Raw genomic sequence first — 23,556 nt, 5'->3', positions numbered from 1 at the left:
GAGCTGGTTTATGGAGTGTCCGGGAGGCATGCTGAGAGTGAGGGGGACCTTCAAGGGCTGGCATGCACTAGATCATCCTTGAGGTGCCAAAATGGAAGCACACCATATGAAAATGTGTACAGTCCTATTTAGTACCTGGATTATGACATTTAATTTGAAACATTCTGACTTATACTCACAGTGATCTCCAAACTCTGTCAGAGTTGCTATCCATTTTGATGTAAATTACCATGTTAATTACCACTGAGTGAACCACTGCTTCATTTGAATTCCGAGGAACATTTGGTTTTGTTATTATTTACCGTTGTTTATTGACATATATTTCCACAGACCAAATCTTTCATTACATATATAGGTGGACATAGGATCATAATTGTATAGCATAGAAAATAAACCTTCTTGTATCATCCTCAGCATTTAATTATGCAAAACTAGTGACAAACATCTTTAGAAAAAAATAATAAAACAGTCCTTCAGTATTAAAATTTCTTATTAAAAAGCATGACATTGAAGTTAAGAGTATGGCATGTTATTAATGCATAGATGAGTCAGGCATGAATAAAATGAATCTAATCCCATCTCTTATAGTAAATCAAAATCTTTGACATCTACAGTTTGTAATGGGTTAACTGTAAAAAAATGATATATTCAGTTTTTTCAATATTCTGTGGTTTCTGATCATGTAACTTTTTAAACAATGAATACTCAGGATATAAACAAGGTACTGCATACTTACCAGGTGATTTTTATGTCACTCTGCTGAATGCAGGATAAATATATTTGGGCTTTTTATTGCTTGAGTAGAAAGTGCTCATTACTTATTATTTTATGTTTATAATATAGAAAAATTTTAAAAAAACACAAAAAAAACAACAAAAAAAAATGCTTTTAAATGGCATACATCACACTGTTGTAGTGGTAGACTTCCTCAAGATCGTCTTCTGTGGTTTTGGTGCAATGGGAGGAGGCACAGTTGCAGGTCTGAGGGGCGGGAAGCTGTTACTGTGGCTTATTCCCAGCCCCCCGTTTTCTAGTGGAAAAGGAGGGAGATGAGGGGGAAGTGGGTGGGGAGGGCCTTGGGGAGGAAGCTTTCCTGGTGGGTGGACGGGTTCACTGTGTAAGTGGACCTCCCTGTTCTTTACGTGATACCTGGTGTCACAGTCAGGACAATAGCCATGGTACTGGACTTTTTCATTAAACCTTACTCGTTCCCGAGGCCCAGCTTGGGGGCACCTGTCTTTTTCGGGTCTGTGCATCAGAGGCTGCCCGGGAGCCTTGTCCAAGTTACTGCTGGGTTTGCAGTAGATATCTCCATTGGGGATTTTGGTTGGTGCCCCAGGGAAGCCTCCATTTCGCAGAAGGGTGCCGTTGGTCTTTACCGGATTGACAGTGGGCACCACTCGCTGGGAGTCTTCACACTTCACGGGTGTCAACCGTGGAGGAGGCGCTGGAGGGTTTGGCTTTCTCAGGACCGTGAGGATAGCAGATGGGTGGGCTGGGGGCTTAATGAGGGGGGCATTGGCCTGCACTTTGATCTTCTCTATGCTGGAGGCTGTTGTCCCGCTTGAGCTACTATTCAGGGTGTCCGTTTTGGAACTGTCAGTCATCTCATCCTCCAGCTGTAGGTCAGAGGTCAGGGTATCGATCTGGTCAACCACCTGGTAAAAAGGACAAGGTAATCATGTTGAATAACGACCCGAAGCAAAATATACCACAAATGTCTTCCTATTTCATAATCAGATATGGGAACAGGGACTAATACTGAATGGTGAATTCCATTGTTCTTAAGTTTTCATTCAACAAATTTAGAGTATCTACCAGAAGAGCACAAACTATTTGATAACATAATGATTTCACATGTCTAGAATATGTTATTTATGTATATGTTCTATCCCTGACTCTGCTGTATCCAAAGATAAAATCTAATACAGAAATGTAACTGATTTTTAAAACTGATTTACAATGTTAGGTTCAGGTATACAACAAAGTGACTTGATATTTTTATAGGTTACCCTTTATTTAAATGTATTATAAAATATTGGCTATATCCCCTGTGTTGTACAGTATACCCTTGTAGCTTATTTATTTTATATGTAGTAGTTGGTGCCTCTTAATCACTTACTCCTATTTTCCCCTCCCCTCCCCTTCTCCCCACTGGTTATTAAACTGATTTTAAACAGAGGAGGGGGCTTTCCTTCTGACTTACCCTGTAGAAAGCATAGGAGAACATTAATCTCATGCTGAAATGAAACAAAGCCTGATAACCTGGAAAAATCAAAACTTTTCTAGAGATTATCAAAGAACTGAGATCACAAAGTAACCAAATAAACTTAACTGTAAAGAGCTCCAAACCCTGTGAGGGTAGACAGGACACAAAGACTGTTCCATCTTTGGCCAATCACAGGGAAAAGATGTAGTACACAAAAGTGAGTAAAGAAAATAGCCAAGACATTAAAGAGCAATTAAAGGCAGGATGTGCTATCATGACAAGGTAGAAACTTGAGGACCCCAGACACAATGTAGCCTGTTCTCACTTGGTGCCCCTTTTTCCATAGGCTTCTCTGAGGGCAGGCAGAGACTGCAAAGAGTCCCTCCTGGGCAAAAAAACTCACGCATTTCCCAGACCTTTCTTACACAACAGAAGCCTTCAGCACTAGGGGGATGGCAAGAAGTCCTCTAAACTCTAAGACATAGGCAATGATCTGCTGCTTCTAGGCTGGAAGAAAGAGGTGTCTATGTCCTTGGTGAAGGAGGTGAAACATTCTCTTGTATCCAGGAATCTACACTACTTTTGTCTGCTACCACTTGGGGGAAGGATCCAACTCATAGCTGCTCAGTATATGCCAAAGACACAAGACAGAATCAGGAAGTCAAGTAAGACTGCAGGCCCATCACACCACAATGCAGGATCAACCCCGAGTGTAAGAGAGTCCTTGTGAAGACATGGGGTTCTAGGCCATGCCTTTCTAAGGCAAGTTGGGCAGGGCCAGCGGAGAGCCATGGAGTTAAGGAATCCAGCACCTCCTACGACCGGCCAGCTTAGAGTCTCTTCGCTGTTAAGTCATGGTCTGGGATAGACCCTGGGAAACATAGTCTCGGCTCAAATGCTCAATTTCAGAGCCAGGAAGTTTGACCCTCTGTCATTTACACTCTCTGAAGTCACAGATCTTAGAGACCATTCTCACAGCTGCCGTCCATGTACTATTATGTTTAACTATGAAGGAAGCTATGGGTGACTTTAGAAATAATTTATTTTCAAATGGAATGAGTCCCTTCATCTCATGTTTCCATATGTAGGCTTTTTCCTCCTCTCTGACTCAGGCTGAAGTGTGTTCAACTGTGAAGTTAGCCCTTTGACACAAGATTGGGCTCAAAATGAAGACATCATAACCAACCAGAAGGTAGAGAGGACATGGAGAATCTACTTCTTCCACATGTGAGTCTTCTGTGATTGGTTAATACTAGTACCATGAGAGCTAGGCCTTCAGTTTTAGCTCCTGAATCCACATTCACTTCTCTCCATCTTCCTTTCTTTGATCCCAGTCTGAGCCTTGCCTCCCCTCTCAGTTCTATAATCTCAGTGATCTTTTAAAACACTGAATTGTGTTTTTGTCATTCCCTGCTTAAAACTTTCAATACCTGCTCATTTCTTCTGTGATACATATCAATTTAACATGGTGTCCAGGGGCTTGCAAAGTCTCAGTGTTGTTCTGGTAATTGTTGAATAACTGGCTCTTAGGGATATGTGTGAATCCTGATTTAAAGAGTTTGCCAGTTTCCATGGTGTGGTCTCATGCCACGGTTAACTTCAAGTGAGTAAGGCAGCATCACTGAATGTAAGACTGGGAAGAAACATGTAAGTGTGTATCATTATAAATAGTTTCCACCGTACCAGTAGAATAGACATAAACTCAGGAGTACAAATACATATTAAAATGTAGTAAAATAATTAGGAATGACTAGAATTAGACAAAAAACTTTTCTTTTTAATGTAATGTATTTAATATAGGTTTGTATATTTCGATTTTCAATAACAGTTATTTCACAACTGGCTCACAAGATTTCTGAAAATAAAACAATTAGCCCTTTTTAGCCAGTATGAGACAGTACTCCTAATGACCTTCTATATGTTGTTGTATGTGTATGTGTGTGTGTGTGTGTGTGTGTGTGTGTTAGCCATTCAGTCTTATCTGAGTCTTTGCAATCCCATGGACTATGGCCCACCAGGTTATTCTGTCCATGGAATTCTCCAGGCAAGAATACTGGAGTGGGCTGCCATTCCCTTCTTCAGGAGATCTTCTCCACCCAGGGATCAAACATGAGCCTCCGGAATTGCAGGCAGATTCTTTACCACTTGGGCATCAGTTGTTGTTGAATCACTAAGTTGTGTCCGACTCTTTGCAACCCCACAGACTAAAACACACCAGGGTTTCCCGTTTTTCACTATCTGCTGGAGTTTGCACAAACTCATGTCTATTGAGTCAGTCATGCCATTCAATCACCTCATACTTTGTGCCCCCTCTCCTCTTGCCCTCAATCTTTATTAGCATCAGTATGTTTTCCAATGAGTTGGCTCTTCGCATCAGTTTGCCAAAGTATTAGAGCTTCAGTTTCAGCATCAGTCCTTCTGATGAATAGTCAGGGTTGATTTCCTTTAGAATTGACTGGTTTGATCTTCTTGCTATCCAAGGGACTCCCAACAGTCTTCTCCAACACCACAGTTTGAAAGCATCAATTCTTTGACTCTCAGCCTTTTTTATGGTTCAACTCTTACACCATACATGACTACTGGAAAAACCATAGCTTTGGCTATATGGACCTTTGTTGGTAAAGTAATGTTTCTGTCTCTCTCTTTTTTTTATCTCTTCTTTTTAATTCGCTAAGTTTGTCATAGCTTTTCTTCCAAGGAGCAAGTGTCTTTTAATTTCATGGCTACAGTCACCATCTGCAGTGATTTTTCAGCCCAAGAAAATAAAATGTGTCACTGTTTCCACTTTTTCCCTATCTATTTGCCATGAAGTGATAGGAATGGATGCCATGACCTTAGGTTTTTGAATGTTGAATTTAAGCCAGCTTTTCACCTTCATCAAGAGGCTTCTTAGTTCCTCTTCACTTTCTGCCATTAGAGTGATTATCATCTGCACATTTGAGGTTGTTGATATTTCTCCCAGCAATCTTGATTCCAAATTGTGATTTATTAAGCCCAGTATTTTTCATGATGTACTCTGCATATAGCTTTTAAATAAGCAGGGTGATAATATACAGCCTTGATGTACTCCTTTCCCAATTTGGAACCAGCCTGTTATTCTATGTCCAGATTTAACTGTTGTTTCTTGACCTGCATACAGATTTCTCAGGAGGCAGGTCAGGTGGTCTGGTATTCTCATCTCTTCAGGAATTTTCCAGTTTGTTGTGATCCACATAGTCAAAGGCTTTAGAGTAGTCAATGAATCAGAAGTAGATTTTTTTTTTTAATTCCCTTGCTTTTTCTATGATCCAATGGATGTTAGAATTTGATCTCTGTTTCCTCTGCCTTTTCTAAATCGAACTTGTACATCTGGAAGTTCTTGGTTCACATACTGTTGAAGCCTGCCTTGGGGAATTTTTAGCATTACTTTGCTAGCATATGAAATGAGTGCAGTTGTATGGTAGTTTGAACATTCCTTAGCTTTGAGAACCCTCTATATTCAACTCAAATAATATTCCCTTTCTTTTCTCACACTTCTTGATATTCTTTTGGATCCTCATAATTGCCAGTCTGCTTCCCACCCTAAGGCATTTGAACATACTATTTTTTCTTGAAATGCTCTGACTTCTCCTCTTTGTCTAATTAACTCTTACTTTTTATAAAAATCTTAGCTCAGGAGTTAAACTTGTGAAGTACATTTTCCCCTCCTACTGCGATTTCCCTTATTGGTCTAGTTAATTTGTTAAATATTCACAAGAAAACATTTCTTTCATTTAAAGTTATCACATTTTTTTAATATTATTTGTTTAGTAGTAGATGAGCATTGGAATAATGTCTTCTCTCTAAATCTCAATCTCAGTGAGACTGAGGACCTTGTTGGTTTTACTCTTGTGAATGTGTATACCATTCACAAATATGTGAATGGTATACAAAAGGGACTCAACAAAACTTGTTGTATGAATTCACTGAGGTTGTTTCTTTGATTCAACTGTGAGCAAAAGCACTTCTTTTTCTATTTGATTTTTGAAGGTGTTACTTTAAAATTCATAATCACTGAATTCTAGAATCAAATCAGGGGAAAATGACTTAGCTATAAGTGATACACAGAGTTCAGTTCAGTTACTCAGTCATGTCTGACTCTTTGCAACCCCCACGGACTGCAGTATGCCAGGCTTCCCTGTCCATCAAAAACTCCCAGAGTTTTCTCAAACTCATGTCCATTGAGTTGGTGATGCCATCCAACCATGTCATCCTCTGTCGTCCCCTTCTCCTCCCGCCTTCAATCTTTCCCAGCATCAGGGTCTTTTCCAATGAGTCAGTTCTTCGCATCAGGTAGCCATAGTATTGGAGTTTCAGCTTCAGCATTATTCCTTCCAATGAATATTCAGGATTGATTTCCTTTAGGATGGACTGGTTGCATCTCCTTGCAGTCCAAGGGACTCTCAAGAGTCTTTTCCAACACTACAGTTCAAAAGCATCAATTCTTTGGCCCTCAGCCTTATTTATAGTCCAACTCTCATATCCATACATGACTACTGGAAAAACCATAGCTTTGATTAGATGGACCTTTGTTGGCAAAGTAATGTCTCTGCTTTTTAAATGATGCACAGAGTAGGTATCACATTCTCTAGCTCTTGGCCAGATATCAAAGAAATTCAAGTGGAAGGACACCTAAATATCATGATAGATAGATGAACATCTTGGCTCATGTGTGCTGTGTACTGTTTAACCCAGAGTGGTTACCTACCTAAGCCTTTTTTTTTTTAATCTTCAGCAAAGGAGAGAAAGCTAGTCTACTGTGAGGAAAGTGAAAATGATTTTTCAGAGATAAATACACTGCCTGGGGCCCTAATGGTTCAGTAGTTCCTGACTGGTTTTGGTCTGTACAGTGCTATTTCCCAAATGCCTAAAAATGCTAATAGAATAACAACAAAAAAACCCAGAAACAAGCAAAATAATGCCCCCATGGAACAGGATATCTAGTGGAATGGCCTGACATCAATGAGGTTCTCAAACACGTAACTGTAAAAGCACAAATGCCCCAGGTGCTTTGAAAGATAAATACAAGCTATTATAAGAGGACATAAAACCATGTGAGAAGGTGGGTGAAGCACTCCTGAAGGAAGAGTTACAGTGAACTGGTAGAACAGAAGTGATTCTAGAAGTCCATTTAGGGAAGAGCCTCTCAAGGTACTTGGATAGAAGAGAACCCCTGAGTGTGAGCAATTTAGAGAGGACTCTTGGCTGAAGGACACTTTGAGAGACAAGGCTGGAGAGTTGGATAGCAGCTACGCTGTGAGAGTCCTAGTTATGTTGTGATAAAGGACTACATATTTTTTAAAGGATTTCGGAAGTGGGTTTCAGAAGTGAGAGAAGCAATATTCAAAGAGACAATGAATTCAGTTTTTCAGAACTAATTAAAGAAGTATGCCGAGTCTCAAGCAGGAAAGCATAAGCAAACACACAACCAGAGATACTACAGTGAAAATACAGAACATTAGAAAGTAATGATTAAAGTTTTACAACCACAAAATAAAACACCAACTATTTATACAATAACAAAATTTAGACTGACAGGAGATTTTCACACAAGCAATGGAAGCCTCAGTAAAATTTAGAAATATGTTTCCTACTGAAAGAAAGAAATTGGATATGGAATATAGTGTAACGTTTCTGTAAAAGTGAGAGCGAAATAGACATTATCCATCAGAGATGAAAAATAATGAGTGAAATAAAATTGAAAGCTCATGTACACACACACACACACTCAAACAATGGGATAAAAGTTATAAAGAAGTCATTCACATAAGGTAAGCTCCAAATTTTCAAAAATCATACCCTCAGTCTCACGAGTAATCAAGCTAGTGCAAACTGAAGAAAAATGAGAAAGTATTTATTTTCTTCTGAGTAGTTTAGGAAAAATGAACCAGTCTGATGGTTCTACTTGATGATGAGGTGAATCGATGGGAACTTTGTATATTGCCAGTGGAAATGTAATTCAGTGCATTGGGAAACTTTTTGACAATGTCTTATAAATTGGATAAGGTTCATACTCTATGGTATAGGTCTTCTAGGAACAAAGTCTGGACTATTCTGGAGGAATTCTAAGAGATGTGCACAGGCTTGAAAAAGCACAAGGATAGTTCTTGTATTTTTTTTTTTTTTTCCTTTTTTGGTTTGTTTTGCCATTGCAAAAAATTGGAAGCAACCTAAATACCTGTTAGTAAGTGATAAGGTAAGTAAATATAAACTAGTTCAAATGAAGTAACTATAGCTATACATATCAACAGTGATAAATCTCAAAAACTTTCAGTTGAGCACAAAAATGTTAAAAAAAAATCCACTAAAAGTATAATATATACTGTTTATATGTAGAAACACAGATATTTTAGTTTATACAACATGAAATAATTGATATACATTAAGTTTAGGCAAGAAGGAAGAGGAAAGACTGTCAGGAGACATCAGCTACATAGATGAAATATTTTCTTTTAAAACTTCACATAAAGTAATTATGATAAAGTGTTAACATTTGTTAAGTTCAGGTTATATTTGATATAGTATTTATTTTATGTCATGTGTAAAGTCTTTTATAATTGAAGATAAAATAAATATATATCACTACTTAAATAAATTTAGAAAGAAATACAAGTATTTCTCATAGCTGCCATGTGGAGAACACATTGAAGGCTGCTGAAGTTTATTTACTTGGGGAGTTAGAGGATATTGCAGCCAAGTGAAAGATGAATAAATTAACCCGACAAGGAATACACTGTATCCTTATAATTACACTTCTACATTTTGCTAACAGAATTTCAAAGTATCATATTGCAACTAAAGGAATTATAACCACAGGCATGATGGAATTAAGGGGAAAACAAAATAAAAGAAAGGAGGACTAGAGAGACATGGTGCAGATATATAGAGGTGAGAAGGCAGCATGACATCAATCAAAAATATAAGAACATCCACACCTAAACATCAGGAGCAAAGGAGAAACGTGTATCTCGAACTTGAAACTGAGTCATCTGTCCAAGTGGAATCTATTTATGGGAGTGAAACAGCAAGACTTAAAGAAAGGATAATGCATTCAGTGATCTCAGGAAGTTTTCTTTCTTGTTGGAAAATAAATATGAAGGTTATAAACTTGCTTAAAGATTCTTACTAAAAATTGAACCATTTTTTGAGACAGAAGGCAGTATATGCTTTTGAAGGTATTTGTGTCAATTTATACCCTTTTCTTTGAAAGTAAATAAGATTTAAAAATAACAATAATCATAATTCATCATCAAGCCTGATCAACAGAAAATAAGCTAAAACTATAATGCAATTTTTCTTCTTTTTATGTGGGGTCAGTTGGGTTTGACAAATATTTATTGTACAAATAGTATTAATCTGTTACTATATGAGACACTGAGGATTAAGATATGAGGCTTCTAGTTTAATAGATACTGATCATATGTACTTAGTGCCTTCCTTTGCAAATCATATTCAAATGAGAGTAAAGAAATAAAAGCAGTAATAAATTCAGAAAATCTTCTCACACTGTGGTCTAAGTGTGATCAGAGATTTTTATAAGTACATGAAAGTGAAAGTGTTAGTCACTCAGTCATGTCCAACTCTTTGTGATCCCATGGACTGTAGCCCGCCAGGCTCCTCTGTCCATGGGATTCTCCCAACAAGAATACTGGAGTGGACTGCTATTCCCTTCTCCAGGGATCTTCTCAATCCAGGGACTGAACCTGGGTCTCCCGCGTTGCAGGCAGGTTCTTTACTATCTGAGCCACCAGGGAAGCTCGTATGAATACTTGAGTGAATTAATAAAAAGGTGGTAAAAGCACTGATGGAGTCCCAGAAGGCTTCCAAACTTGAAAATGAGATAGAGAGACAGTAGGCACGAGAGATAATGCAAAACTCAGGGTGTGAAATTGCTGAGTGACTATCTTTCACAATGGAAAATAGTTTGTATCAGATGGTGCAACAAGACTGCCAATGTGCTAACAGCTTACATCCCAAGACAAACTGGAATTCTTGCTGTAAGGAGACTGAACAATGTCTCTGGATAAGAAGGCCCTAAATGTGGTTGGTAGCATCTCAAAACAAAGCTCTTCTCCCCTATTTTTATTACAATAATAATATTAAGTTTTTCCATTGGGAAGGTGATAGAAATGGGGCAAGAGCAGCTAGCCTGTCTTCTAAAGTACTGCATGCCATCTGACATATTCACAATCTTCAGTCAGCATCCTGCCTTTTCCTGTATGTAGGAGAGGCTGATAAAACATCATAATAATTCCAACATCACAAAATAGAAGGACTAAGATGAATGAACAGATCAATATTAAGAAAAAGTGATAAAGTGACTGTTATTAATTAATTAAGAGAACTTTGTAGTAATTTTAATGAATGTACTAGAAGTTTGAGAAGATATTGCAGCTATAAAATAATACAATGTTATAAAAGAAGAGACATAAGACACATTTGAAGTATAAAACATAAATATAAATGTAAGAAAGAGGTATTTTTAAGAAAATCTAAAAGAATCTAAGAAATATTCCTAATCATAAATCAAAAATATTTTTTCAAGGAAAATGTAAGAAAATATTTAAAGGCATGGAACACAAGAAAATGAATCTTGCAGCTTCAACAACTGAGAAGTTCTAGTAAAAATGGGGAGAAAAAAGAAAAAAAGTGGGATTGCAATAATTAAAAAAAAGAGGAAATTTCACAGTTCACAATACTAGGAGCTTCAGATGGAAAGAGTCAACTGAGTGCTAATCAGGATGAATGAAAAAGAAAACAAAGTCAATAACTTACCAAATAAACACAGAAAACCCAGAAAGAGGTGATAATTAAATAATCATCACAGTGTCTTCTGGATGAGTGGAGGATGAAAGACATTTTACCAGTAACCTCCAAAGGTCTGCGGCAAAAATAATTTTAACCCTGATTCTATAGTAACTAAATCAACAATTTATTATAATGAAAAATCAAAATGTTTACGTATTAGGACAATTTACTTCTCTAGTGTCTGTGCTTTAAAAGTTAAGGATATTCTATAGCTCAGTAAAATGGAATCCAAGAAAGGAGGAAAGCACAGGATGCAAGAAACATAATTAACACAGAAGTGTGAAAACAAATTTAAAAAATTAAAGAATGATAACTATACTAGAGTCCCCAAAGTGACTATTCTAAGCTAAAACAGGAAATCAGAAGACTTCAAGAAAAAAAATAATGAATTACATTCAACGGTCAAATAACTGGAAAGTTGTCAGCACATCAGTGATAGGGAAAAGAAAACTATTGCAGTGAGTGATGAGTATAATGTATGTAAAAAGAGAATCCATTTGAAACTTGAGCTCTCTTTTGAAAGGTTCAGGTTTAGAAATACAGGTGTAAATTTATTTCTTTGTGAGTTCATTAGCAGTGTTTCATTCTACTTTTATTATTGAGATGCTGGTTACTGAATGAAAGGAATTTTCCTTGTGAATATTTAACAAATATTTTGTGGCACCATCCAAAAAATGCATAAAGTTAGCTCCTTGACAGAGGATGCACATGGACATACATATTTTAGTAGGTTAATTTCTTTTTAAGTCAAATTGTTTTGTAGCCATGGAATGAACAGCATGTAGAAAGTCCAGGTCTAAATATAAAACCCTAGATATGATTTATCCAAAAATGTTAATAGGTCTTGGCAGCCTTAGAAAATTACACAAGTATCAGTTTATCACAAATAACAGTTTATGTTATTTAAAGCACTTGATCCAAATTTAGTAACTACAATTTGCAAAAATGAAGATGTTTAATTTTTTTAACTTATAATACAATAGTACCTGGTTTCATTTAAATCATTTCCTCATAGAACTGCAAGCATTTTTGAAGGGCTGTTGGAGGAAGTAGAAATCCCCCAAATTATCACACGCAGTTTCTAAATGTCATCTACCCACATGCTTGCTGTTTAGAATAAAGAAACATAAGACAACTGAGAACCAAGGGATTAAGTGCTATTAACACACAGCTCAGCTCTAATGCACTAGCTGTGATGATCACTTCATGTAAGTCTCATGTTTACTTGCGGGTTAGTTTTAGTGAGTATTTACAACTTTTCTTTCCTCTGTAACATTACCCACAGAATATGACAGTTGAAATGCATTGCTAAATTTAATTTCTGTTCTCATAAAGTACCTTGTTATTTTAATGGGCAATATGCTTGTACTAAGATTTCTTGTAAAATGTGGAAAAGGAAACATCCCTCATCACAATTGCTTCAGCAGCTTAATAGATATAAAAGACTCATCCTCTTGCCTTTTGTAGTACACACACCAAAATGATTCCATTATGTTAATAATGTAAAGGAGGAAGCTGCAACTCAAGATAATGGACCTGTAAACTTAGCACATGCTTAGAGCTCTCAATCTCTAATATCTTTCTGTATTTGTAAAAGTGCAAATGAATAAACTCAGATTGTGCATTACATTCCTTACTGATGATAAACTAGATCAATACAAAATATTCTGTAAGCATCATGAGTAAAGCTGTAAGAATAAAATTCTCTATCTAACCCATTGTCTCTTTCATTTAATCCAGTTTTTGCACTGCAGCCAGACAGTGCTTTCCTTGTCTGTACATATAACATAAATTATTAAACCTTAAGTGGTTTCCTATTGCTCTTTGGATAAAGACTAAATACTTAATAAAAACATGATCTGGGTCCTGCTTTGTACATCAGCCTGCCCCGTGCCCCAGCTTTTTCTATTTCGTCCTGTGTTTAGAAGATGCTAAGCTAGATCTTTGTATAAGTCATCCTCCACCAAGACTTGGTTATCCTTCACTGTCGGCACAAAACACGCACACTCATAGGCACACATATTCATATTCACACATATTTTTCCTTAGCCTTCAAAAATTAACCCTTATTTCTCCTCTTCAAGGAAAGCTTCCCGATAGCCCTGAAGTCCTGCAACACAGCCTCGAGCTCCTGCATCTGTGCTTCACAGTATGAAATGCACTAACAAAGTGATGGATCATGTAAATAGCTCTTTAATGCCAGTCTCCATGGTGAAAATGTAAGGACCCAGAGGGCAGAGCATCCTGTGCCATTATGCCTAAAACAAAATATATATTGAATGAAAAAAATCATGACATAAATAAATAAAGCAAAGATACTATAACAAAATACTTTTACATTAGGTTGCTACTGCTTATGGTTTGGTGCATATTTGTAAACTTTTGAGGTGATGGATTCAGGTTGGAAATAAACTAAGTTCATGAGACTGCTAATCTATTTCTTATCTTAAAAATATAAGGTATTTTCTATTAGAGGAAAGACCCTGCAATGATATATTAAAGTACATTTGCAAGATTACTAAAGGATATCATTTACCAATATCAGTATTAAAATATTTATATACACATTAAAATGACACTTTGACATATGTTTTTACTGTTTATCAGACACTGAGTTTACTATATAATGTAAAGGAAGAGAAAGTTTGTAACTTAGACTAATATTTGTCCAAGTTATCTTATAATCTATATGAATATTAAATTACTTGTCAAAAACAGAAAAAATCTATTACTCCTTTCTTGATATCTCAAACACATAATTACAGAAATGACAGCATTTATTGAACTTTCAATATTTCTAGAAATGCTGATGTTGATAACATAGCTGGATTCGAAGGTATGGCAATTGGACATAATTATAATTTGGGCTCTCATTAGCTGTATGATAGTGAAACTGGGTCTCCCTTCCTAATATTAGTTCTCCCACATTGTTAATTAAAAGAAAAAAGATGAAAGAAAGAAAAATAGTCTGTGGTATCTGTGCACCTGTTAGAGTATGATTACATATAAAATATTTTGAGAGGAGAGAGGAAGAACAGTTAATTCTGCCAGAGAGGGAGAAACAATGTCAGAAATAGGAGTATTAAGCTTCTTTGGTGGCTTAGCTGGTAAAGAATCTGCCTGCAATGTGGGAGACCTGGGTTTAATCCCTGGAGAAGGGAATGGCTACCCACTCACCTGGAGTATTCTTGCCTGGAGAATTCTATGGATAGAGGAGCCTGGCGGGCTACAGTCCATGGGGTCCCAAAGAGTTAGACACAGCTGAGCAACTAACGTACTTTGGAAGGATCAGGTAGAAAAAGTGGAAGATAATTCCAGGCACAATAAAATGCAAAGTAAAGGAAGTGGAGTCGCTCAGTCGTGGCTGACTCTTTATGACCCCATGGACTGTAGCTTATCAGGCTCCTCAGTCCATGGAATTTTCCAGGCAAAAGTACTGGAGTGGGTTGCCATTTCCTTCTCCAGAGGATCTTCCCAACCCAGGAATAGAAACCGGGTCTCTTGTATTGCAGGCAGACGCTTTACCAGCTGAGCTACCAGGGAAGCCCTAAAAAGTAAAGGAAAGGAGGTTTGAGAATCAATTGAGATTTCCAGTAGAAAGCTGTAATGTGGTAGATGGAAAGGCGTATGGTTTGTGCATGTGCTGTGTGTGTGTTGACACACATTTGGGGGCGTGTTTAATAGATGCAGAGGTAAACTAGGAAAAGCAGAAAGCGCATAGAGACAGAAAGAAAACGGGATGCAGGTGAGGAAGTGCTGCAAACCAAACGGTCTTCAACACCATGCTAAATAATATAAGTAGGCCTTTACTTGAAAGTTAAAGGCAAAGCTGAAACAGAAAAGTGATGTGAGCAACTATGATTGTAGCCTTGAGGAAATGGAAAGACAGTGCCATGAAACAAGTCATTAAAAAAGATTATTCTTGTCATAAGCAAACCTAGGGAAAATTATTGAAAATGATTCAAATGGGAAGGTTACATTACATTATTTTTGCATTAGTGAAAAAAAACATCTGAAAATCTCTAAAGCCCATCTTTAGAATGTCCTTCCCAACTTGAAAATATCTAGTCTAACCCAATTATGGTGGAAACATGCGGGGCGTTATCCTTGGTTTAACAAAGGTATGAAAGCATTATCATATTCCCCTCTGTGCCCGAGTTCTACTCCATTCTTAATGGAGTAAAGGGAGTTGCATTTTAAAATTTAACACCTTCATGTCTGATTTAATGAGCCAGAATATATGAGATGAAAGAGAGGGGATTTAAAATTTGGAATTCTTTTATAATAGGCTTCTCAAGCATCTGTCTTCATTGTCACAGGCCTCCAGAGATATTTTATAAAAAATAATTTACCCATAATTTGAAAAACAACAAAAAATCTTACCACAGAGAGTCAACAGCCATTTAAATCTGCTAGGACTTTGAAAATTGATTTTTCACAGCTGTCATTTTGTTGAAAAATATGTGAAAGACTTCAGCATGGATTTTTTTTTTTTGACAAGAACTGAGTATTCATAACAAAAGCTATTCCTACTGTTTAGTTCTAACAAAAAGATATGCAAAGGTACTATAAATACACATTATTCCATATATGGTATTTAAATACATGAAATGTAGAATATTTTTCTAATACTTTTAAAATGTTAAGGCAATGAACATATGAAAACTTATCCCATCTGTGAGTTTGAAATATTGACTACTTTTCACTTACTAAATTATAAAACAGTGCCTTACCAATATACCTCAAATATTATATTTTATGTACAGTCAGGATAAGATTCTTGCATATTCTATATACTATAACCACATTTACATTTTTGCCTTTAACCAGGTAAACTTTGGTTGCCATATAAACTTCACTGTTTATTTTAACAATTATGCTTTCATTGGTTAAAAAAAAAAAATATATATATATATATACATATCTATCTATCTATCTATATATATGAACTGATGCGAAGAGCTGACTCATTTGAAAGGACCCTGATCGGGGAAAGATTGAGGGCAGGAGGAGAAGGGGATGACAGAGGAAGAGATGGTTGGATGGCATCACCGACTCAGTGGACATGGGTTTGGGTGGACTCCAGGAGTGGGTGATGGACAGGGAGGCCTTGTGTGCTGGGGTTGCAAAGAGTTGGACACAACTGAGCGACGGAACTGATACTGATATATATATATGAGAGCCCTCTAGTGGCCAAAATTGTAGGTAGTTCTACTGTACTTGGGCAGAAGTAAGAGACTCGAGGTTCGATCCCCAGGGGTCAGGAAGATCCCTTGGAAGAGGGCATGGCAACCCACTCCAGTATTCTTGCCTGGAGAATTCCATGAACAGAGGAGCCTGGTGGGCCACAGTCCATGGGATTGCAGAGTCAGACACGACTGACTGACCACTGACTGACTACTCTGCTGCTGCTGCTAAGTCACTTCAGTTGTGTCCGACTCTGTGTGACCCCCATAGACGGCAACCCACCAGGCTCCACCATCCCCGAGATTCTCCAGGCAAGAACACTGGAGTGTCCTTCTCCAATGCATAAAAGTGAAAACATGGACTGCAGCCTACCAGGCTCTTCTGTCCATGGGATTTTCTAGGCAAGAGTACTGGAGTGGGGTGCCATTGCCTTCTCTGGACTGACTACTCTACTTGGTCAAATTCTCTGGTGTTGTTTAAAAAACAGGGAGACTTCCCTGGGAGTCCAGTGGTTGGGACTCTAAGCTTCCAATGCAGGGGGAACAGGTTAGGTCCCTGGTCAGGGATCTAGTGTCCTTCATACCATGTGGCATGGCCAATAAACAAACAAACAAATAAATAAAAATTATTAGCCTATTTGTTACATTGCTCATCTAAATCCCAGGAATAGTGTTTCTTCTTTCAAAACTACACTTTCTTTTTTAGCAGGGTCTAAATTAATGAAAAGGTGGAATAACTGTGCTACTTAACATCATTAAGAAAGGAATTTTTAAAAATATGCCATATAATACAAAATTATGAGGCAGTGTGAATAAAATGTGCTGAAATTTCAAAGCTTAACTAGCAGAAAAATTAGCTTTTGCATATGGATTTAGAATACATATAATCCAAGAATTAGAGGATGATGACTAAATATTACAGGTAATTTGTAATATCTAGCCATTTAGACATTTTTTCCCAGAAGGCTGGTGTTAACCATATGTTTACATAATAATGATGCAAATAATATGTTTTATGTACATAAAACATAATTATGTTTACTTAATAACGATGAGGAATGCTTATAAAGTAATGTCGCATTTTCAGATATACCACAAAAAAGGGTTGTCAAATTTAACTGAGGAAGGCCTGTGAGTACATTGCAATGAAGAAGGGAATTCGGTGGACAGTAGAAGATATGACTGTCTAAAGCAAACACAAAGAGGGCTCTGTCTTGACCTTTTGAAAGATTTTAAGAGGGAGAGAAGAGTGACTTTATTATATAAAGTTTACAGATTTTTCAAACATACACACACAAAGACCATGCAAACCAAATCTGTACACAGGGGTTAGCCAGCTTACACCACACCATTTTGAGAGCCCTGGCACAAGAGACTCTATGTCATTGTACCAGTCCAATTTAGAATTAGTCTCTTTTTGCACCTTTGAGAAAACGTTTAGACAAACGGTTCTGAAAATGAATATACTTGAATTAGCCTTAAGCAATAAATGAGGGCATCTTACTTGCTGCAGGGTCAGTTTAGCTCTTAAAGCATTCTCTCAACCTTTCATTGCCTCATTATATGTAGAAAGAAGTGTCCCTTGAGTTATTCTTCCCAGTACCAAGCAGATCTTATGGAAGACAAGGATTTGTCTAGCTGTCCATATATTTGTTAGTTTAATGTATGCTTCACGAGTTAGAGTTAATTTTTTTTTAAGTAAATCAAGTCCCCAACTTCAATGTTTATTATTACTAAACAAAATTCAACTGTAGTCCACCTCAGAAGATATTGCAACATAAGGCTGTCATCTTTTATTACAAGATGTTTCAAAGCATTGCTCAGCAAATAGTGCCAAGACACAGATAGTTCACTTAGATTTAGTGGTCAAAAACAATACAGTAATAATCCAATTCTCTAAAATATAAGGGGAGTACTCTATAAGGATGTTAATGTGTATATTAGAGAGCGAAGAGTATTTTAGAATCTCCTTCCTCATTAACAAATAAAAGGAAAAACAGTAAAAATGCTTAATTTCATAAACAAAATAAATAAATATAAATAAAGAGGCACAGCCCACAGTCTTAAATTTGAAACACTGAAATAAGCAAAAGAAATAGAATTTTAACTCAAGTCAGTACAGATCTTTAAACTGGTCTCAGTGCCTCAGGATGGTACCAGTGAAGTTAACAATAGTCTTCAAATTTTCCAAATTGTGTCAAATATGAAAAAAAATAGATGTGGACTCTGAGTGGGCAGAACTGTAGAAGAGAAGACAGTGAAACAATAAGTAAGCAAGGGGCTGAACTCTAGGAATAATACGACAAAAAAAGGGCAAATGCAAAAGCCTTGAATGTAGTAGGAGTATGAAGTAGAACACGACATTTACTTTTTCTAAAAAGGGAGAGCAACAATTGCAGGATCCCTATTCACCCTTCTCCTGCCCCCACTGCCCTGGCCTTCAAGGTATAGAACTGTGATTAGAACATGAAATAAGCTCAGTTTTCATACTGAGGCTTGCTTGGGAAGATAAGTCAGACTTAAGACATGCTAGGAACATAGTTAGGAAAAGTCACCCATATTACTTGAGGCCATTGGAAGTTCAAAGCAGAGCTACTTAAGTTAAGCAAGACAAAAAGAACTGGCATGGTGACTCTATAAACGCAATTGTGGCAAGAAAAGAAAAGAAGCAAAAGAGTACATTATGCAAAAGACAGGTAAAGAACTCATTTTGGAAGAAATCTGCCCTGAGTGCTTTCCGTGCTATAGAAACACTCAGTGAAATAAAATAAACAAACGGAAGAATAAAACAGAAATGGAATTGAAGACCCAAAGAAACATGGTGCATTTCCAAATACAACCATTACTAAACTCACAAGTAAAATGCAAACAGCAAGCTAGAGAACAGACATGACTGCAATGCAATTACTGACAAAAAGGGAAAGCTTGACATGATCTCTGTGACTGCAGAAAGGAAAATCTGGAGTTTCAGATAGGCTTGTTTGGAATATTTTCAGCATCTGGGGTAAAACTAAAATACCATACAATGAAATATTAAATAATTGTAATTTCAAGCTAATAAACTATTTTAAAATGTTTACAGAATCTCTGGACAACTCAGCATCCACATCAGAGGGAGGCAGAGAAGACGGACAAATTCCAGCCCCCAGGCTCTAACCCAGGCCCATCACTCTCCTTTTCCCAACCATGAGTACCTCAAATACATATGTGTGCATACCCCAGGCCATACTTCCAAACTCTGTCCAGTCTCTACAGATAGTTAACATTTGACCAATAGACCTAAAGACAAATAAGTCTGTGTGTGCTTAGTCACTCAGTCGTGTCTGACTCTTTGCAACCTCATGGGCTGTATGTAGCCCGCCATGCTCCTTTGTCCATGGGATTCTCCAGGCAAGAATACTGAAGTGGGTTGCCATCCCCTCCTCCAGGGGATATTCCCAAACCAGGGATTGAACCGAGGTCTCCCACTTTGCAGGTGGATTCTTTACCGTCTGAGCCACCAGGGAAGCCCAAGAATACTGGTGTGGGTAGCCTATCCCTTCTCCAGGGAATCTTCCTGACCCAGGAATCAAACCGGGGTCTCCTGCATTGCAGGTGGATTCTTCACCAGCTGAGCTATGAGGGAAGCCCCAAATAAGTCTAAAGATAAATTTATCAGTGGTGTGGTCTATATTCAGAAAGCTATAGGAAGCTACCACACTCCTTGAAATGTGTTTGGAGCTCATGGTAGAGGAATTCCAGAATCTAGGGTGCTGCAGTATGTTCCACACAGGAAATATGGACTCTGACTGCACATGGCTGCCTGGGTCTCCTGCAGAAGATAGAGGAGGGTGGGGTTGGGGAGCTCTAATGTACGGTGTTCAAGGCAGGAGTCTGTCTTGCTCAGATCTAAAGATAGTGTTGACTGCAGAAATTAGAAAACAACAGTAACTGCGAAGGAAATTCAAAGTTGATATACAGCACAGAGAATATTGGTTTTCCTAGGAAGTAAACATTATTACAGAACAGAAGGAACAACACACTCAAAATGCTTAATTTCTCTGAAAGGAAGAAACTACCAAATTTGGCTGTTAAACTATGCAATATGCTGCAGTGAAATCTGTTGGTGAATGATTGCCACTAAGGAATATCCAGCATTTTAAGGATAGACATCAAGGAGAAGTTGCAAGTTAAATGCATGGAAGAAAAGTCTGGTATCAGAAAAGTCTGGTATCAGCCTTTACCAGGGCAACATCAAACAGAAGAGGGAAAAGCAGTATATACAAAGTTCTGAGGGAAAGAAAGTGTGAGCCAAGAATGTCATTCTCAGCCAAATTCCTATTCAAGTATAAAGATAACAGACATAACAACCTCATATCTCAAGTACCCAAAAAAGATAGCAAACACCAAAATTCACCAGTCCAAAAGATGGCAGGGAAGGCTGTGATGAAAGTGAAAGCCTTAGTTGCTAAGTCCTTTCCAACTCTTTGTGACCCCATGGACCGCAGCCCACCAGGCTCCTCTGTCCATGAAATTTCCCAGGCATGAATACTGGAGCAGGTTGCCATGCCCTCCTCCGGGAGATGTTCCCAACCCAGGGATCAAACCCGGGTCTTCTGCATTGCAGGCAGATTCTTTACTGTCTGAGCCACCAGGGATTAACTCCATATTCCATGGCCAGGTTCACACATTTTGAAGGACAAAAGTACACTCAGTTCAGTTCAGTTCAGTCGCTCAGTCGTGTCCGACTCTTTGCAACCCCATGGACTGTAGCATGCCAGGCTTCCCTGTCCATCACCAACTCCCGGAGTTTACTCAAAATCATGTCCATTGAGTTGGTGATGCCATCCAACCATCTCTTTCTCTGTTGTCATTACCAGAATATTAAAAAAATTTAAAAAGTATATTACCAGAATATTAAAAAAAAAGGTCCTTCAATATAGAGACAATGGACAGAGATTCTGAAGAATATAAGAACACACAGATTACAAGATCTCTTGAATACATCTTTGAAAACAAACACAAAACAAACAAAAATTACTTGACACTATACTTGACAGCATGGGCTCATATCAAACATGGAAAAGTATTTCAAATCCAGTTTTGCTTTTTACATTTCATAGTCATTAAATAATAAAACCATAATTTAAAATAAATTCATAAATTATACACTTTATGTAAATTCTAAAAACACATTTAGACTACATATTATCATGAGTACCGATGCTGTTAAAGTTCAAAAGCATGTGTAGGGAGAACAAGCAACAGCTTCAGAAGGAAAGAGGCGTTTGGACTGGGAGTAAAGGACTCAGAAGTTTGTGGGTATCTGTGTATTTTAAATAGGAAAAAGAAGTTCCTAGGCAAACACAACAAACAAGGATAAATCTGAATCATTTGTACCAGGTGCTTATTTTTTTATTTTTTATACTTTCTTTCTATATGCTTAATACATTAATAATTAAAAACATTTAAAACTGCAAAGCCTGCAAAATGTATTAGTGTGCTTTACCATGTAGCAGTTTTGAACATTTTAACTATATTTCAAGTGATGTTATCAAAATGCAGATTCTCTATTAAGAAAACAACAAGAAGAGCCCTGTGGCAAGCTTCTTCTGCAGTGGCATCTATCAATGAAAAGAAATTAGTCACAAAATATGTTTCCACTGATATCAGATGAGTTAAAATATATTGATAACAATGAAAACTATTCATAAGAAATATGATCTCAAGTTTAAAAATAACTATAATATATATATTTGGTGACCAAAAGATAGAAGGTTCACAAGTACACTGTAAAATTCTTGCTTTGCCTACAAGGATGACATGTATTTATATTGTCCTTAAACTAGCTTCGTTGCATCAGGATGAGTTTAGTAATGAAGCACTCTAATGTAGAGTTCTTTGCCCTTCTCATGAGTGAGTGATCTCGAGTTCATTCACATTCAGTTCTAGGTGCTACAAGGGTGTCCCCCTGCCTCCACTGCGTGGAGCTGAATTGGCAACCGTAAGATGCCCTATTTGGACTAACCCATGTTTTCAGACCGCAGTATGCCATTAAATGTTTAACAAGCAGCTCTCCAGGGGAGGGAAAGCCTCTGATTTGTGTCATTTATCAATTTCCATGGTGTAAATACTACAAACAGGGCTAATTTCAAGCTACCAATACAATATCACTGAACAGAGAAGGTGTGAAAGCAAGGGGCTCTCACAGCCCTGTGAACTGACTCCAGCAGCCACTGCACAGTGTCATTCTGCAAGCTGCCTTGTATCTGTAACTTAGGTCATATTGTAGCTCCAATCTGATTATGGTGAAGTTTAATTTCTCAAATGGTTTAAATCTGGGTTGGCAAGAGGAGTGCTAATTATTTCTTTCCTTTAAACATCAAAATATATAGAGGTCCGATATATGGGCCATTTCCAATTCACCTTTATGTCTCTTTAAGACATACAGTAAATCAAACACACTAAGCACTTAGCAAATAAAAATGAGTAGATACATTAGCTTTTGAAATGTTGTAGGGATATTTCCATATATAATATATATATATATGTATGTATATATATCAACATATACATAAATAATAGCATGCTTTGCAACCTTCTTTCAAACATGTTGGCCTTCTGTTAAAAAATCATTCGGCTGTACTAAAGTAAATGAAGACATTTCTCATGCTAAAGCTCTGGGAAATTAAAAATAGCAAATATTCTTTTATTACTAGCCTCAAAAATTCCTACTGAAAGCATTTGGATCTGCTTTCTTCACAGATATTTGGTAATCATATTATATATGTAGATTGAGATTGAATGAAATACATTTCCAAACAGTTTAATACTGAAACATTAAGCACAAAATATTGCATATGTATTGTAGAAAGTCTCTTCCTTTTGTAAGTAAGCAAGAAATCTTCAGAGGACACACTTGTTCAGCTTAAGGTGCAAGGAAGGCATCACAAGTGAGAGACTATTTCATTTGCTTACACTTGTTTATACCAGACACAAAAATTACATATGTGGCTATTTTAAACATTGGTAAAAAGCTGCTTTGGCAAACTGTCAACTTAAATATGCCCCTTTTACAGGTTACCTGCAGTCACAATTACACTGAATTTTAGATGTTGACATTTATATTTACAATTATTTTCTCCATTCTGTTATGTTTGATAAGTTACTTAAACTTTTTTTTTCCCCCAAATAGTAATTACTACCATGAGAAAGTCTATTTTCTTTGGAGTTTAGTGTGGCAAGAGACTATGAAAAAATTTTTTTATCCAAATCATAGCTACCAACCACTCTTGAACCTCACATCTATTAAGAAAAGAGGTGCCATAAGAAGTGGAGAAGACTCTTGAGAGACCC

General features: G+C 37.2%; 1 protein-coding gene across 3 annotated transcripts in view; it reads right to left on the bottom strand.

The window, feature by feature from the left end:
• PRR16 (proline rich 16) overlaps positions 1 to 23,556 on the bottom strand; it is a 293,489-nt gene that overhangs the window by 107,842 nt on the left and 162,091 nt on the right. For 2 of the 3 annotated variants that reach the window (XR_003511878.1, XR_003511877.1), the window contains exon 2: positions 737 to 1,658. Coding sequence is in view for 1 of the 3 variants with exons in the window: in XM_027546957.1 (XP_027402758.1) it covers positions 903 to 1,658 (756 nt within the window). In the remaining 2 variants the exon portion in view is untranslated. Of the gene's footprint in view, positions 1 to 286; positions 1,659 to 23,556 lie in introns of those variants that run through there. The other variant, XM_027546957.1, reaches the window with a different exon arrangement.

This window comes from Bos indicus x Bos taurus, chromosome 7 (assembly GCF_003369695.1).
Source record: "Bos indicus x Bos taurus breed Angus x Brahman F1 hybrid chromosome 7, Bos_hybrid_MaternalHap_v2.0, whole genome shotgun sequence".
Classification (NCBI taxonomy): domain Eukaryota; kingdom Metazoa; phylum Chordata; class Mammalia; order Artiodactyla; family Bovidae; genus Bos; species Bos indicus x Bos taurus.
Note: the sequence above shows the minus strand (reverse complement) of the source record. Positions and strands in the feature narration are given on the sequence as shown.